The sequence below is a fragment of the Rhagoletis zephyria genome, unplaced genomic scaffold (genome assembly GCF_001687245.7).
Source record: "Rhagoletis zephyria isolate East Lansing unplaced genomic scaffold, Rhagoletis_zephyria_1.1 Rzeph_scaffold_00668, whole genome shotgun sequence".
NCBI classification, from domain to species: Eukaryota; Metazoa; Arthropoda; class Insecta; order Diptera; family Tephritidae; genus Rhagoletis; species Rhagoletis zephyria.
In genome coordinates, this window is record NW_016157752.1 from 132,460 (window position 1) to 148,965 (window position 16,506).

The 16,506-nt window shown below is 36.0% G+C and overlaps 1 protein-coding gene across 1 annotated transcript in view; it reads right to left on the minus strand.

Annotated features, from left to right (window-relative positions):
• Positions 1-5,005: 5,005 nt before the first annotated feature.
• The window catches only part of LOC108360967 (uncharacterized), a 35,346-nt gene continuing 23,845 nt past the window's right edge, over positions 5,006-16,506 (minus strand). The window contains exons 11-21 of the mRNA XM_017613473.1: positions 15,819-16,218; positions 13,635-14,998; positions 13,377-13,575; positions 13,165-13,299; positions 9,299-9,331; positions 9,104-9,229; positions 8,528-8,940; positions 8,238-8,443; positions 7,929-8,092; positions 7,638-7,779; positions 5,006-5,408 (exon numbers count right to left, since the gene is read on the minus strand). Coding sequence (XP_017468962.1) covers positions 5,357-5,408; positions 7,638-7,779; positions 7,929-8,092; positions 8,238-8,443; positions 8,528-8,940; positions 9,104-9,229; positions 9,299-9,331; positions 13,165-13,299; positions 13,377-13,575; positions 13,635-14,998; positions 15,819-16,218 — 3,234 coding nt within the window. The 3' untranslated portion in view covers positions 5,006-5,356. The remainder of the gene's footprint in view (positions 5,409-7,637; positions 7,780-7,928; positions 8,093-8,237; positions 8,444-8,527; positions 8,941-9,103; positions 9,230-9,298; positions 9,332-13,164; positions 13,300-13,376; positions 13,576-13,634; positions 14,999-15,818; positions 16,219-16,506) is intronic.

Genomic DNA, 16,506 nt, shown 5'->3' on the forward strand with positions numbered 1-16,506 from the left:
AATATTTACTGATTTATCGAAGATTTTGTATTTCTCAAAATTACCGTTATATGGGATGTGGGCGTGGTTATTGTCCGATTTTTTAAATTTTCTGCCATTTGGTATCCTATACCAAGGCCAATAACTGTGTGAAGTTTGGAAGAAATCGGTGTAGCGGTTGCCAAGATATACACATGTAACACTAAGTGGGCGTGGCTACGCCCATTTTTCAAAAATTTATAATATTCTTATTTTTCGTCTAAAAGTTATTGCAAATATCAATTTTGAGTGAATAATCTTCAGTAGTTACTAAAATATCGCAGTTTTTGTATTTCTGAAAATTACCGTTATATGGGAGGTAGGCGTGGTTATTGTCCGATTTTGCCCATTTTCAATACCATCCGTCCTACGCCCGAAAGAAGTACACGTACCAAGTTTCGTTAAGATATCTTAATTTTTACTCGAGTTATCGTGTGCACAGACGGACGGACAGACGGACGGACGGACAGACAGTCACCGCTTAATCGATTTCTCTTTTCATCCTGATCATTTATGTATACATTTGTAGTTCTATATCTATCTCGATTCGTTTTGCCTGTTACAAACAACCGTTATGTGAACAAAATTAATATACCCTTGTGCACAAGTGCGCTCGGGTATAAAAACGCCACGTAGAATGGGCGACTACGTGGATAGACGGGATGTGGTCGCGTTGAAGAGGAATCGAAGAGAGAGAGAGAGAGAAAGATGCAAGGACAAAAACAAAGGCTAGGGATAAAGATAACTGTACAGATAAAGATAAGGATGAAGATTATAATGGCGATAAAGATGAAGTTAAAGATGACGTTCATTGTTGAAGACGAATATAAAGATGTTGATGAAGATGTCATCTGAAGTTGAACATGGAGATGAAGTTGAAGTACGCGATGAAGATGAAAATGAAATTGAAGTTAAAGATGAAGATTAAGTTCGTGGGCATACTCGTCTTCGGCTTTTCCATCGAAATGGTATTCATATTCGTCTAAACCTTAATTTTGGTATTAGTACTTGGCTTAAGAGGGTGATGAATTTACTTTTAATGATATTTATTTGACGATTTTTAATTTGCTTCTCCCTATTTAAGGAAAACGCCAGTTTTATTTTTTAAGCAAAAACTAAAACACTAAAAACTACTTATTTTCCGAGCATAATTTAAAACTAAAAAAAATAAAGTTATTTTTCTAGAAAAAAAATTGGTAGGACGTTATTTAGAAATAAAATTTAATGAAGAGAGAAGTAAGATTTTCCATTGAACATAGGTTTAAGCTGATGCAGCATAAGCTGGCTGGAGAATGTGCTACCAAATTACGAAATCTTCCGATCATGTTTTTCTAATCTTTTCTAGAATCGAACCACTGTATATTTATCTCGGTATAGTTATCTCGCAAACGAAAGTAAATAGTCGAACGTTTAATATGGCATAGATAACAAATGTTTGTGCTGTCACTAGCAAATATATATATATATGAAATGAAAAGTACACATACATAAGTGCATATAGTCTACTGCAAGTCATAGAGCAGCAATATCCCTGTGGGGAAAATCTCTAGTTCTGTACATTTAGACCCAGTACTGGTTCGCATAAAATTCTCTTTTGCATGCAAACAACTGACGAATTTAATATGGCGATGTGCTAGGAAGTGTCAATTGCCCTCCCACGCTACATCCCTTTTTCGATAGTTCCGAAAGGACGAAAGAAAAATCATGATAATTTTTCAATCTGTTTTTTTCTTACGTGTGTGCGATTTTAAATTATTTTCAAAGAAATTTTTTTTCAATTTGAAATTAAATTTGTTTGAATGATTGTAAGAAATGTAGGTTTACATACCTTTGGCTGTAGCTGAGTTTGCAGAGGTGCTTGCTGTTATTGGTTAGATTCCAGACGGTCCCAAGATGTTAAAACGTTAACATAAATTTTTGTTTTGTATTACCTAGCTATGAAAAAGCATCTGCGAAGTGCGGAATGAAAGCGTATTTGAACGAAAAAGCTGCCAGCACAAATCTATGTAAAGTAAAACTGGTGGGAATCTAGTTACAATTGAACTCGTTCGTTTTTGCTAATAAAGATCTAGCACCGAACTAGAAATTTGATTCACTAGTTCGCCGTTTCCCTGCAGGGGTCATACTCGTATAAAGATATACACTGGACTACACACAAATGAACGTACCGACAGTTAATTGCACACAATAAAGAAATTTATTACTTAAATAACAAAACAGGTTTTGGGAGAGAGAATTTCAATGCAAATGTGACACTGATTAAAAATTTATTATAGTTGTGTGTAAAAATGGTCAAAAAAAGTTTGCACAACTTTTATAGAAATAAACAAAAAACGAAATAGAAATAAAATTTTATTAAAAACCCGGTTTTGTACTCTCATTTTATTATTATTCATTAGATAATCTATATATTAATACGAAAAACTTCATTTATGGTCCGATTTGCTTCAAATTTAAAATACATATTATTAACATCAAGAGAAATACACCTGCAAAAACTGGACCCGATAGGTGGCTCCAGACCCGAGAACATAATTACTCCACCAAAAAATATAAGAGACCTATCCTAGACTCCAAACTCCTCTGCAGAAGTCATGTTGAGGTGCCTACCTCCAAGACTAAAACACTTCTGATGGTGTGCAAACGTCTTGCGGGAAAACCCTGGAGTTGCCCTCCAAAAAATGGTATGACCTACAGTAAAATGTGGGGCAGTGGCTTGGGTGTCCAGGACCACTCTAGCAATGATAAGCCAGTCCCTCACCAAGATTCAACGTTTGGCAGGGCCCTACGGTTGCGCTGGAGGTAATTCTTGAATTCGAGCCACTGAATCTCACAGGTCAAAATGCAGTAAAGCAAACTCTCTTAACATCTTAACAAGAAATTAAAAATACAACACGAAATTTCAAATTGGGTAAAAAAAATTTGGTAGCAAAAACAAATTAGTTAGAAAAAATATGATATTTTTCTCAAATTAATGCAGAATCAAAAATGCAGTAATGAATTTTAAAATGGCTACCAAAATATCAATACCTAACAAAAACAAAGTAGTTAGAAAAAAACTGATATTTTTTTTTAATAGAGTTGCCTACTTGCAAAAGATGTATACAGCATCAAAAATGCAACAACAAAAATATAAAATGGGTACCAAAATTAAAAACAAGTTATGTCGTTAGAAAAAAAGCTGATATTTTCCTTAATAAAGTTGCCACCTGACAAAATATGTATAACAAATCCAAAATACAAAAAAAAAAAATAAAATGTGTACCAAAAAATTAGTATCAAAAACAGAGAAGTTAGAAAAAAGCCGATATTTTTCTGAAACGAAGTTGCCACCTTGCAAAAAAATTTATACAGAATCAAAAATATAACAAAAAATTTTAAAATGGTTACCAACAAATTAATATCAAAATCCGATTAGGTAGAAAAAAGCTAAATTTTTCCCCAAATTGTTGTCATCTCCCAAAAATTTATGCATAATAAAAAATTCAACAACAAATTTTTAAATGGTTGCCAAAAGTGGTATCAAATCAAAACTTGTTGAGTACGCTTTGGCTCAGAAATTTTTTGCGTGGAAGTCACCTATGTAAATAATTAAGAATTAGTAAGCAAATTAGAGAAAAATTTAAAGTATGTTTATATAAAAAAATACTCAAAAATGCCAAAACTAAGTAAATCAAAACAAGCTTTATTTTGTTTCAACACCTACTCTGCCGCGTTCGCTTGTTAACGTATCAAAAATTTACACTAACAATTAGCATGTAAATAATTTAAGTTTTCAATTTATGCGTAAGCATCTAAAGTAACAACAATTTTTGTTATTTTTAATTATTTTTGTAAGCAATCCCTAGGTGAGTGTTAATAATCTTTTATTTAAAAACTTTTGCCTTCAATTTTCCCAAAAAAAAAAACACAAAACCACTTAATCCACGCGCGCACATACATATATACAACTAAGTTACATAAATATAAGCATATACATACACATATTTTTAAAAGCCAAATCGACAACTACACAGTACAATTATATAATTTTGGTCGAATGTATCTATGTGTATACATGATTTTTAATAAATTTATATGCTTTATTTGTAAATTTATATTATGCACAAATATTTGAAATTAATTTTTATCTTTTGTAAATCTAATTTTACCATAAGACTTGGTGATCAGTACTTGCGTGTGTGTGTGTGTGTGTGTGTGTGTACGTTTGCATGTGTTTTTATAATTTATTTTGTATTTAAAATACCAAAAACCATGAATTTATTTAGCAAACACTACTCGTAATAAATGTGTAAACGAAAAAATTAAATTTTTTTTTTTTTAATTTGACTGCGCTCGCAGTAAAGCTATTTTTCTGTATTTTCTCTTATTTTTTGAAATTTTTTTGTGTTATTTTTTTTTTCATATAAATTATCTAAAACAAGCCGTGCTCCCCATAAAAGAGGAACCACCCCTAAGTTGTCAAAAAAACTTGCAATAAAAACTTACAGGTCCTCAATTCGATCAGTCAAAATAAATTTTAATTTCCTATATGCAATAATCAGTATTTGCTTTATTCATTTAAATATTCTTTTATATTTATTATTTTTGAAATTTTAATTGTCTATCAATTTTCATTTTCTAAACACTAGATCCGTATATATATATATATATATTTTTTTTTTTAATATACACTAATGCTATTTTTTGTGATCGTCACACTAAGTAATTTATGGTGTTGGTTGACAGTTAGGATCACTTGCCATTAAATGCTGAAATTTCTATTAAATATATTTTTTTCTTTAGTACAATAAATTACAATGCAATAAATCAGATTTCATTTTACATAAATATCTTTGGCTTATTTATTTATGTACATCTACATTTTTATGTAATAAATGGTCAGCAAATTTTTGTCTATTTGCTAAATTTTAAACTTTTTAATGCAAACTTTTTACAGCAAATTTAAAATATATTTTTTTTTCAAATCTTCACATTATATTTTAGTTTTAGAAATTTTGCCCTTTTTCGTTTCAATCACACAACTTTCTCTTTGGTTCTCTTACAAAATATTGGCTTATTTCGTGTTTTTAAAAATATTTGTTCTGATTAGTTGTTTTCTGATTCCATATGTAGCTTTTCCCAAAAAAAACCTTCTCCTAATTATTTTTATTTTCATTTGTTCTTTTTTTGGCATATTTTTTTTTTCTTGTTTGTTTTGGCAGCAAAGTTAGTCCTTCTGACGCTCTGACAGCACTTTTCCTTACCCCAGTTTCTTGCTTGATTCGTATTTTTTTTTTTATTCAAGATAGTAGCTGAAACTGCGCTTTCGCTTACTCCCAATTGTTTTCAATTTTAGTTACCCAGATTTGATCCAACGATCGATGGAATATTCAAGAGCCGAGATCCATCTAAAATGAAGCAGAAAAGATGACGATTAGGCAATGTTTTTTAATCAAAATAGAGAGCAGCTGAAAACTGGGTCTAAGCTATACAGTTGAGGAATTTGCAGTTCGGGAAAGGGAAGGACATCGTCTTCTTCTTGTATGAGATGCTCCAAAAGATGTGATAAAATTCAAACCTAAATGCTGCTATAGTGCCAAACTTTCTAGGACGTAGGCTTAGAAGGAATGTTATGAAAAACAGCGGTCCTTTAACCGTAGTTTGGTCTGAGAAGATAACTTCATAGTAAGATTTAAGCCGGCAGAACTTCTTACCTCTTCAGATATCAAACTATCGTCTATGGTGTCGTAAGACAACAACTATGTAGTTCCTGACAAGTCCGAGATTGCAAGTTGATACTGAGCTCTATACTGAAATCAATTCAGTATTAAAGTAGATAATACTATGTAGTTTGAGGATACCGCGATTGTGACAACAGATAACTTAAAAAGGATCCTATCAAAATTGGATTTCTGTGGATACGTGGAGGAAACCGAAGTCGCCTAGGAATTGGTTAAAAAGGGCTCAGCATTTTCCCTAGTGCGATCAGAATCATTTTGGACTTATTTGAGCCTTGTAGTCACCGAGTGGGTAAACTGAAAGCGCCGTTAATACTTCAGAGCTGTAGGAACGCTAAAACAGGCCAGAATTTTTAGTTATCCTTTCGGTAAAAACAACAACAATTTCTGCAACAGAGTTGATATCAGATTGCTCGCTGGTTATTTAACCGGTCATAACCGACTGCGTTGCCATATGGATTGGTATGTGCACAAAGAACGAAATCCGAATTTGTCGTTAGAACTACGAGTCACCGGAACACATGTAGTGTCACTTTACAGCGTTGGCCGGGCAAAGACTAATGCATTTTAATACGTCGAAGACATTTAGTTTCTATTAGGGAAGCGGACCAAAAAACTTGGGCGCTAAGTGCTAAGGATTTATTAATAGGGATATGAAATATCATCTAGGCCCAGCATTAGTTTCTCCGCTACGCCCGAAGCCTAAACTAAATAGAGCTCAGGCTATTTAATTTCTCAACCATTTCAAGTTTTGGTCATCGTGTTGGAGCACTGCCGCAAAAATATCCCAATGAGTAAAGTAATTCGATTCGACGAGTAGAGCAATATTGATAATGATTACAATGTAGAAACAAATTTGTAAATCGATTTCGTCAATTATAATTCGACCGATATTGGTAACCATGTCGTTAGAAGTACTGACAACTGAATCGACTCTCCGATAACTTCAACAATATCGATATCGATAACAATAAAAATCATCAGAACGAAATATACAGCGATAACGTTGATTATAAAACAAACAATAACATCGAAAAATATGTCGTATGCCGATATCGATAAAGATACCGATCTCGATAGCGACCATAAATCCGAAAATGATAATAATAATGATTAAAATAGTACTAAGAATAGTGATGAAAATATCGATATGTTATCGGAGTTTACCAAAATCATTGCCGATAATAATCGTCATAACAAAATATGTGCATTGGGGTGGTCCAAAAANAAAAAGGGGGGGGGGGGGGGGGGGGGGGGAGTAAAGTCGAAATTTTAACCTACTAAGGATTTTTTATACAGTTTTTTATTTTGAAATAAAAAATTGTTAGAGGTCGCTCAAAGTTTTACATATAAAATTCCGATTTTACTTTTTGGACCACCCTACTGTACATAAGTAAGGGGTAAAAGTATAAAGAGAATCAAATCGCTGGACGAATTTCGTCGGGTGGTATTCGCCGCAACGAAATGCGCATCTGTTGAATGACAAATAAAGAATACGAAAATTGAAAAGCAAAAAAATGTATCTGCAAATTTTTCCATTCTGCCTATTCCTGATAATTATCTGCTAGAAAAGTGAAGAAACGAAGGTATTTTACCACTGATAACTGATTTTTTGCCGGTCGGCAGCGGCAAAATTACAGATAAATCTATACTCGACGCAGTTCGCCAGACGAACTTCGTTGCCGCTTTGGTTCTGTGCAATCTCAAATACCACAGTTTGTTTTAATTTTGGCAGCGAACTTTCTTCCGATGAAGTTCGCTCAGCTATTTGATTCTGTTTACACTTTAATGACGCCGATAACGAACCAAGTTGTCTACTTTGACCAATTTGACCTGTCAATGTTAGCTATTGCGTCAGTTGTTTAAACTCTCTCTCTACACCTCAACACTGAAACTCACCTCTTTTTATCCATCTCCGATTCGGTGCAGAAGTAGTAGTGGCGCAATTTTGTTTCTGGTGGAATTATCTCAAATGAATTCTTTTTGCCTGAAGCATTGGTTGACATCGACGACACTTTGTAGCCATGCAGGCAAGCCATACCTAGTGTTGAAGAGAAAAAATAATTAAAGGCAAGAGTGTAAGAAGGGAAAACAAACAAAAATTTACGAAGTGATGTAAACACGAAAATACTTTTCTCGACAAAAGTACAAATATTATGTGTTAACAACGCCAACTAACGACGCACTCACCAAATGCCGTTTTACTATTCGCATCCTGATAGAAATACAAACAAGCATCCTTCAGCACACAGTAGCGCTTCGACCAGCCGCACCAGCGGGAGCCCAACTTCAGCAGGTAACCAAAGCAGTCCGGTCGTGTAATGCTGCACGGCGGTTGGTAGAGATTGTGTGCGCTGATTGTGTGTGCAGAGATGAAGAAAGTAAAGAAAGAAGTGAACAAAAAACATTGCCATTTTTTTTATTAAAAAAAAACTAAGATTAAGGTTTCTTGGTATTTTCCAAAGTAAAAAAAAGGGACAAAAGCAATTGCTTAGCTACCAATTATCCAGCCAGGGTGTGCCCTGTGTGGCCGTTTGCTTGAGCAACTTAATCCAACGGCTGGATAATTCCTCTGAATCGGCAGCCACATACAACGGTATGCCTTCGCCGGAATCGATTTTGAAGGCGTACGGCTTGCCGACCTCCGGTGGACAGTGATCAACTGTATGCTTGGCCATAATCATAGCGCCAACGGGTTGTGAGTCCTGCGCCAATCGAATGGACAAAAAAAAAAAAGTAAAACAAATTCGTACAATAATTCTGTTCTGTTCCATCAAACACTTATTTACCTCCTCCGTTTTGTAGTAGTAGAGGCAATTGTCCGGTCGCAACGAGAACCAACGACGTACCCATTTCTTTGTATTTGGCGCACCTTTCGCCTGACCGCTCTGCCGCCACAAATAGCCGCTGTAGATCGGCTGGCATGGTGGCTCTTGCTGCTCGTGCATGAGTACGCCAATGGTGCGCGCCACCTCTAACTCGAGTATCTCGCAGCCATCGTGCGCTATCTTCACCACTTCGGTGTGATGTTTGTCCAACACTTCGACGCCATTTACGGAGATAATTATGTCACCCACTTCAAGCCCTGAACTTTCGGCGGGTGTTTCTGGTTCAATGGCAGCGACGACGACCGGCTTGGAGCCATGTATGCGGAAGCCAAATTCACCGGATTCACTCTTGACCACAATTGTTTTGTCGACGCCTGAATGGAAGTAAAAGAGAGAGAGACAGAGAGAGAAAAGTAGGAAAACGAAATAAAAGTATCGTTAGTTTTCGGTACTTTAGTGCTGGGTTGTTTGATTATGGTAATGTGTGCATGTAAGGCTTATGATTCCTTACTAAGGAATCCTTAGTTTAAAAAGTACCCCTTTTGCCGCCTGAAGTCTTGGCAATCACATGCGACTCGCGTGCCCAGACCAAGAGCATCAGTTTCAGCACATCCTCCAGTTTGCGTCGCAGCGAATCCGTTGCAGAATTCGAGGTGATTAGTTCTGCAGGAAAAAGTTACGCTTCACAAATCAAGGAATAAACTAAAAGTTCTAAATGAAATTTCGGCCTACCGATCATTGTGCTGAATTTTTCTTGTTTTTTGGCTACTTTTTTACTTGTTTTAAAAATTATGTTGAATGTTGAAAAATTTTTATTGAGCTTGCGGCGGTTTTTTAATAAAAAATGTTATCGGAAAACAAAAACAATTAAAATTTTTGTTTAATAAAAATTTTTATACGAAACTTTTTTTAAGCTCTTTTTGAATTTTAATCTCGGAATCTCACTTTAATTATTATTTTTCCTTGATAATATAAAATAATAAATATTGTTACAAAAACTTTATTTTAATAAATTTTTTCTGTTCAAAATTTAGTTATTCATTTTTTAAATAATATATTTTTTTACTCGAAATTTTTATTCAACTTTTGGTTTATAAGAAATTGTATAAATTAATTTTTTTTATTTATACACATTGTTGATTTTGATTATGCTCTGCTTTGTTTTAGAACTTTTTTGGGAATAAAATTTGTATTCGAATTTATTTAAACTTTTTATGTAACTCTTATAGGGAAGCAATTTTTATAATAAACATTTAAAAATAAATTATGAGTATTTTTTTACATAACTAAAACTTTCTCTTGGAAAGCAATGGATTCTGCGCGCTGGGCTTGGGCCCCACAAACTAAAGTCAATGACGAGGGATGCGTCTGAAAAATTTTTCACTCCCATCAGTGAACGAATTTTCAAACCCCGCATTGAGCCTAATTTGTAAGCGCGCCCCTACGGAGCAGACGAACGATGAGTCCTAAGAGAAATCCTATAAGCTCCTTAAAGTAATAGTGTGGAAAATGACCTTTTTTTGTAACAAAATCAAATATGTGCATTAGGGCGCAGTAATTTAATTTCGAAAAAATTTTTGCCATATTCAAATTCTACGATTAATTCTAAGCAAAAATGGCGAACAAACTATATACCAAAAATTATATAAAAAAAAATTTAAAAGAAAAATCAGTGTATTATAAATTTTTCCGAACGAAATTAATTTTTCATTTACAAAATTTTGTGTTTTTTTTCATATTTAAGAGACTACTTCACAAAACCGAGGACATTTTTTTTTGGAAACTGAAAAATAAATTTCCACCAAGCAAGTCGCAAAATACTGCTTTTTCTTGTGAAAATTAGGCGGGTCCAACGTCAATTTTGGTATATTTGAATTTGAATTTGCTATAAACTTTCTTCGAAAATTTGGCTCCGAACAAACTGCTCCGCCCTAATGTACGTGCAATCTCGTTTCAAATGTATTCCTTAATCTTTCCTAGATTATATGGAGTAAAATGTACCAGTAACAATGGACTGGCCCCTATCTAATTTCTCTTTAAAAACTCGTTATAGATTTTTTCTTTTTTCTCTTAGTTTTAGTTTATATCTACAGTTTTATAAAAAAAAAAATAGATGTAAAATCTTTTACGTTTTTTGTAATATTTATTTTTATTCAAATTATTATAAAATTATTAAGAATTTTGGTGGAAACTTTCTATTTATCAATAGTGTTTAATTAAGGCCACTAAAATTAAATAAGAAAAAATTTCGTTCACTTTCGTTCGAGTTAAGCTTTATTTAATAAAGTGATTTTTTATTGCTGCAATATTCTAAGTTTCAGTTATATAAATTTTTATTTTATAGCAATTTTTTAAATATATTTTATTTGTTTATTATAATTTTTAAAAGTTTCTTATTGACTTTTTTCTAGTTTTTTTTTTTTTATTTCATAATGTTGCAATTAAAAACTTTTAGATGTTGCTTTTTAATTTTTTTTTTTAATTTAATTTTGTTTATCACAAAATGTGCCGTGATTTTGATTGATTTTATTCTAAATTTTTTATCTACACAATTCGCTGCGCTCGATTTTATTGCACGAAATAAGTTCACATTCTGCCTTTACTTTTGCACGCACGCCTTTGTCAATGAACCACTGACCGCTCGACCATTCGACCGATTGTTGCGTATAAAAACACTCGCACGCTGGGGACAACGTAATGAGCGCGCACCTCGCTATCTAACGCGCGCGCTAATTAATCTAATCGACTATTTTTAAAACATGCGTACCATAAGTGTGAAGCCCTAAAATACAATAGACATTAGCAACAACTAAACCAATTACATTTGTCTACAATAAAAAAATAAATAAACGCAAGCAAATAAAAAAAAAAAATCGCACGCACATTCGATCAACACGTTGTTGCCAAAAGCAGCCGCTGCCCGGTACTAATGAAGTACGCACATGTATCCATTCGAACACTTTTTACTTTCGAATTTCAAAACCCTAGTCACGCAATTTTCATACTCCTCAGAGTTGTTTTTGTTTGAGCGAATATTTGAAAATTTGCTTTTGGGTCTTGCTGATGGCTGACTCTTGGTTGGCGCTCGCTCACGTTCACTCAGTGTTTCGTAGGCACGTCGTTCCAAAATTAGATATTCTTTTGCAGTTAGTCCATTTATACATATTTATTTTTTATGTACAAGTCTATAGACTATGTAAGTGTGTTCTAGTTGATTGCTGCAATGTTGCAAAACATCAAAGCGTAGTACCTACTCATCAATGTCGAAACAATAAAAGTCGGAAACATTTATATACAAAAAAAATAAAATAAAATAAAAAATTCGAAGCGAATGCTTCAGCTACGAGTAACAATTGTAGTATACCAGATTTTTGGATTATATACAAATTAATTAAAAATAGAAAAAAATAATCAGATCTTTCAACTGAACAACAAACAAATATTCTCTAATTTGATCGGTGCTTGTTTCTCTACAATCTTTTCGAAATACCCCCTTCTTTTGAATTAAGTAGAGACACCCACTTGATTTATTTATTTATTGGAAGTCGGTTCCAAACAAGGAGGAGGTTATCAGCTCGTCGGAATATTTTTTATTTTTTTTTATATTTGTTACCGCATAACTTTGGACCACGTCAACCGAGTTCGATAACTATTTATTTTGTGTCAAATTCCTTTAAGGCTTTACTCAGTTCTTAGGAAATTTGCTACGCTTTCTGCATTCTTGTGGTTCAATGTTACTACAATTTTAGAGATTAAAGTTCTGTGAGTTAAAAACTTGAAAGGAGAAAATTTCCAAAGATTCAAAGTAGAAATTTTTCATATAATGAAACTAGTTCATAGTTTTTCCTTTTACTTGTAAAATAAACATTTCTAAAATAAATGTATTTTTTTTATTATTTTTTGGTTTTATTTTTCGCTTTTTAGTGCCTTCTTTTGCATTTTTTGCGATTTCGAGTGCCTTTTCCTGCCTATTTCCCTATTTTACTTGGTCTTTTTTTCTGGTTTTTAGGTCCTCAAAATCTATTCCCTGCTTATTAATGCTCAAAGTCAAAAAATTATGGTTAAACGGTTAATGGCACAACTCGAGGTTTCATGGATTAAAATACCGATGGACACTGACATTAGCATTGGAAATGAAGATGAGCAAGCAGGGCCGGATTTAAGTAAAGGCTACATAGGCGCCCGCACCAAAAAATCTCTAAGAAATCTAACCCGAAGTGGGAAGTCTTGTTAAAACCCTGTTGCCTTAGAAATAGAAGTAAACTAAATGTCATACATATGGTCCCGAAATGATTCGCGAAATGGTCCAAAAGTAGCCCAAAAAATTTTAATTCATACCGGGGTTTTTTACTCATACCGAGAGATAAGATCTTTAAACATCAAAAACAAGCTTATGTAAATCTACCTTTGTCTTTCAAAATTCAAAAAAATTTTAGGTTTGTGAATACACAAATATCTTCATAAACATTTTTTTATAATGACGCGTTATTCGAATGCATCGAGTTATGATTTTCGGCATTTGATTGCAGGACATTCCAAGGGGTACTGTGCACACATTTTTAATACACAAACAAAAAAAAACATTTGTTTAAACTTACGAAAATTATTATTCCGCTGGCGGTGATACATTTCCAAAGTGCAACGCCGTTGGACCAGACGATGAAGTATGACCTGGTATTTGGAGTGAAAACTGCGCTCGGACTCAGTTGACGGGCGGCGATCGCGATGACGATCTGCGGAAGGCGAAATAAAACAAAAGAAACGCTTTAGAATTTCGCAAACACTTCGAAAATCCACCAGCAGTTTATACCAAAACTCTGATGATTCAGCTGCGTCCAAACATCTGCGTCGGTGAGACGCGAATAACGCGCCGGATCGTAGTTACCGCGATAGATGATTTGCTGGCTCTGCTCAACCGCGGCGTCGGGCAGCACACATGGACTGGAGCCCGCTGGACGTAAACTCTGCGGACTACGCGAGTGCACGCTTTCACGACTGCGTTCCTCACTCTGAAATGTGAGAATTTTGATTGCATCTTGAAGTATTCATATATACGTCAAGCGATTACCTTTGCGCGTATATTCTCCTGGCGCGTCTTGTAGTGACGCCCCCGTTCGCCGCCATGATAGCGTTCTTCCGAACGAAAACGTTTATCCATTTTCTTGTAGAGCCGCTGCGTAGTTTTCGCGGTGACCGGAGAGTCTGCAAAGTCTGAAGGAGGCTTAACAATATCCTGCTCATGTTCGTTCTCAATAAATGGCAGCGATTCGACTGAGTCGCCAGCTAAAGCGCTTATAACCGTCGTCTGACCCTCCGTACCTTTGCCGCAGTGCAAACAATGCGCATGCGGTTCCTGTGTTGGACCATCTGCCTCGCTGTAGAACACCGAATCGGAACCAGGCGACACAGAACGCAATGACTCAATAGACTTTGCCTTCAATTGACACACTTCCGAGGACGATTTGGTAGTTTTCGTTGTTGTTGTGGGCGATGTAATCATTTTACTCGTCTTACACTCGACAACTGGCAACTCCTCGTGTTCTTCCTTTTTAAGCTTAACGCTATAGTCTAGCAACTTTTCGGTGCTACCCGCTGACGGTGGTATGCCGTACAAATTGACTAGATTCTTTTGTCGTTTTGGCGTGCTATCATCACGCGAACTTCGCCGCAATTGACGACGTATCTTCGGACGGAAACGTTTAATGCGATTCGGACTTGCCGCGTCGACAATGGCGTGCGGTGTACCGCTGGTTGTGGATTGCCTTTCGGACGGCAGCTTATCCTTTGTGCCAGCTGTAGGTGTGGTAAGCGCGCCGGCTGCTGCAGCCGCCGGTTTCTTGATTGGGCTGGTAAGCGCGCGTAAATTCTCTTTTTCAATGTCCAGTTTCATAGTGGTCTTGCGGCGCTTGCGCTCCTCATCGAGTCGATGACGACGTGACTTTATCACATGTTCGTCGTCGTGCGGACTCTCGTAGTAGCCGGAGGACGAGTAGCGCACTTCACTGCGTTCATCCTCCGATATGGACTCGGGTTTGATGCGTGGCTTCTCGCCACTTATGGTGGCTGTTGGCTCATTCGATGAGGGTTGCAGAATACCTGTGGTTGCTGGCGACTTGCTGAGCGATTTCTCAGCTAATTCTAGACGCTTCTCAGCATCCTTTGCCGAGGGTGAAGGTGTCGCGAGCCCAGCAACATTGTAGCTGCCCGAGGAAGTGCTGCTGATGGAATGCGAAGGTGAACGCTTAGTCAGCTCAGCCATGGGTAGAGGAGACTTCAGCTGCATGTCACGTTCGACCTTGTGCGGCTTAGTGGGCTTTTCATCGTGCTGTAGCATATCCTCTGACGTTATTTCGCCGCGTGTAGAGTAGAGCGATGAGGCACTCTCGAAGGATGAACCTTGGGTGCGGTCGATTTGTGAACTTTGTGTAGAAACTGTAGGAGAAAAGAGAGGGGAAAAAGGCAAAAAATATATGAAGATTAAAATCGCCGACAACTGCGCTAGACTACTCTATAAGCGAGCGTTGAACTAAGCTGAGCTAAGAAGCATTACACAGTCATATGAGTGTAGGTATGTATTTTATTTTTCTTTTTGTACAGAAGCGTTCATCAAGCAACAACAACAAATACCATATGAAAATACTTTAATAGCATACACGTTATCAGCTAAGGACGGACACAAAAACACACACAAAAATATGTACTAGTATGATGCAGAAGGAAGCGTGAGTGTTGAAAGGAAAGGAGAATACAGCTAAAAAGCCTAACCGCTGGCTTGTGTGTTTATGTACGTGTGAGTGTGTGCAACAAGAACTGTGTGTGTGTGTCGCTAAGTGCATACATATATAAGCGAGTACAAATGAGTCAGAGGATTATGTGTGGATTGGTTATTTATGTAATCTTTTAATGATGGATTGACAGCCACTGAAAGATGGATGGATAATGACTAGGTAGCTAGTTTTTCGGATGCTGATTTGTTGATGTAGGATGCATGGTTGGCTGTTGCTAGCGGATGGCTAAGGTTACTGAGGTGTGTTGGGTTTTTGACACGACAACTTGTTAGATGCTTAGCTGTTTTTGTTTTTTTGTTTTTTTTTTTTGTGGAGCTTAAGCAGCAAGGCACACTAATCTATTGATTGACTTTTTTTTTTTTTGGTGTTCTATGTATTTTTGTAGACACTTTGCGCCATCAAACCTGGTACTTGTGTTGTCGATGATGAGCTTGTTGTTGTTGTTGTTGGTGGTGTCTTAATACCTGGCGTGCGCTTCGATGTATCGGTGCAAGTGGCATATTCATCTGTATTTGTGCTGCACTCTGAGACATCGGTGTGATTATTTGTAAATTTGACGTCTGCGTTTGTGTTGGCACGCGTCGGCTGCACATCAGAGCTGCGTCGCCCATCGCGTGCTGCTGAGGGTGGTAGTTCCTGTACGATGCGTTTGCTAGTGCCAGGCGATTTCTTAGGTGAAATTTCCTTGGTCACAGACAAACTCGGCGTGACCGCAATGGAAGGTGTTGGGAGCTTCGATGGCACCGTGAGTGTGGTCGTCTTGGGCTCGCGACTTGCCTGTGGCTGCTGTGTGATGGGTGCGATGCCCTTAACTGGCTTGGGCATGGTTGGCAGTGTGCTCACCGCGATGCCGTAAGTGGGACTCTATAATTGAAAGGAATTTTTAAAACAAAACGGGATGCACCTGGGCTAAACGATGGGAGTGAAACTTCTCTCGATTTTTTTGTAGTGCGTTTTTTGTTGGACAAAATTTGCAAATATTAATCATGATGTTTTCCCCTTTTTTTTTTCTTTTCTTTATTTATTTTCTATATTCTTATCTTCGTATTTATTTTTATGTTCATCTTAATCTTTATTTTTAACTTTATCTGTCTTTATCTTTATGTTTTTGTTTACGGTTATCTTCATTTTCATCTTCATCTTCATCTTTAT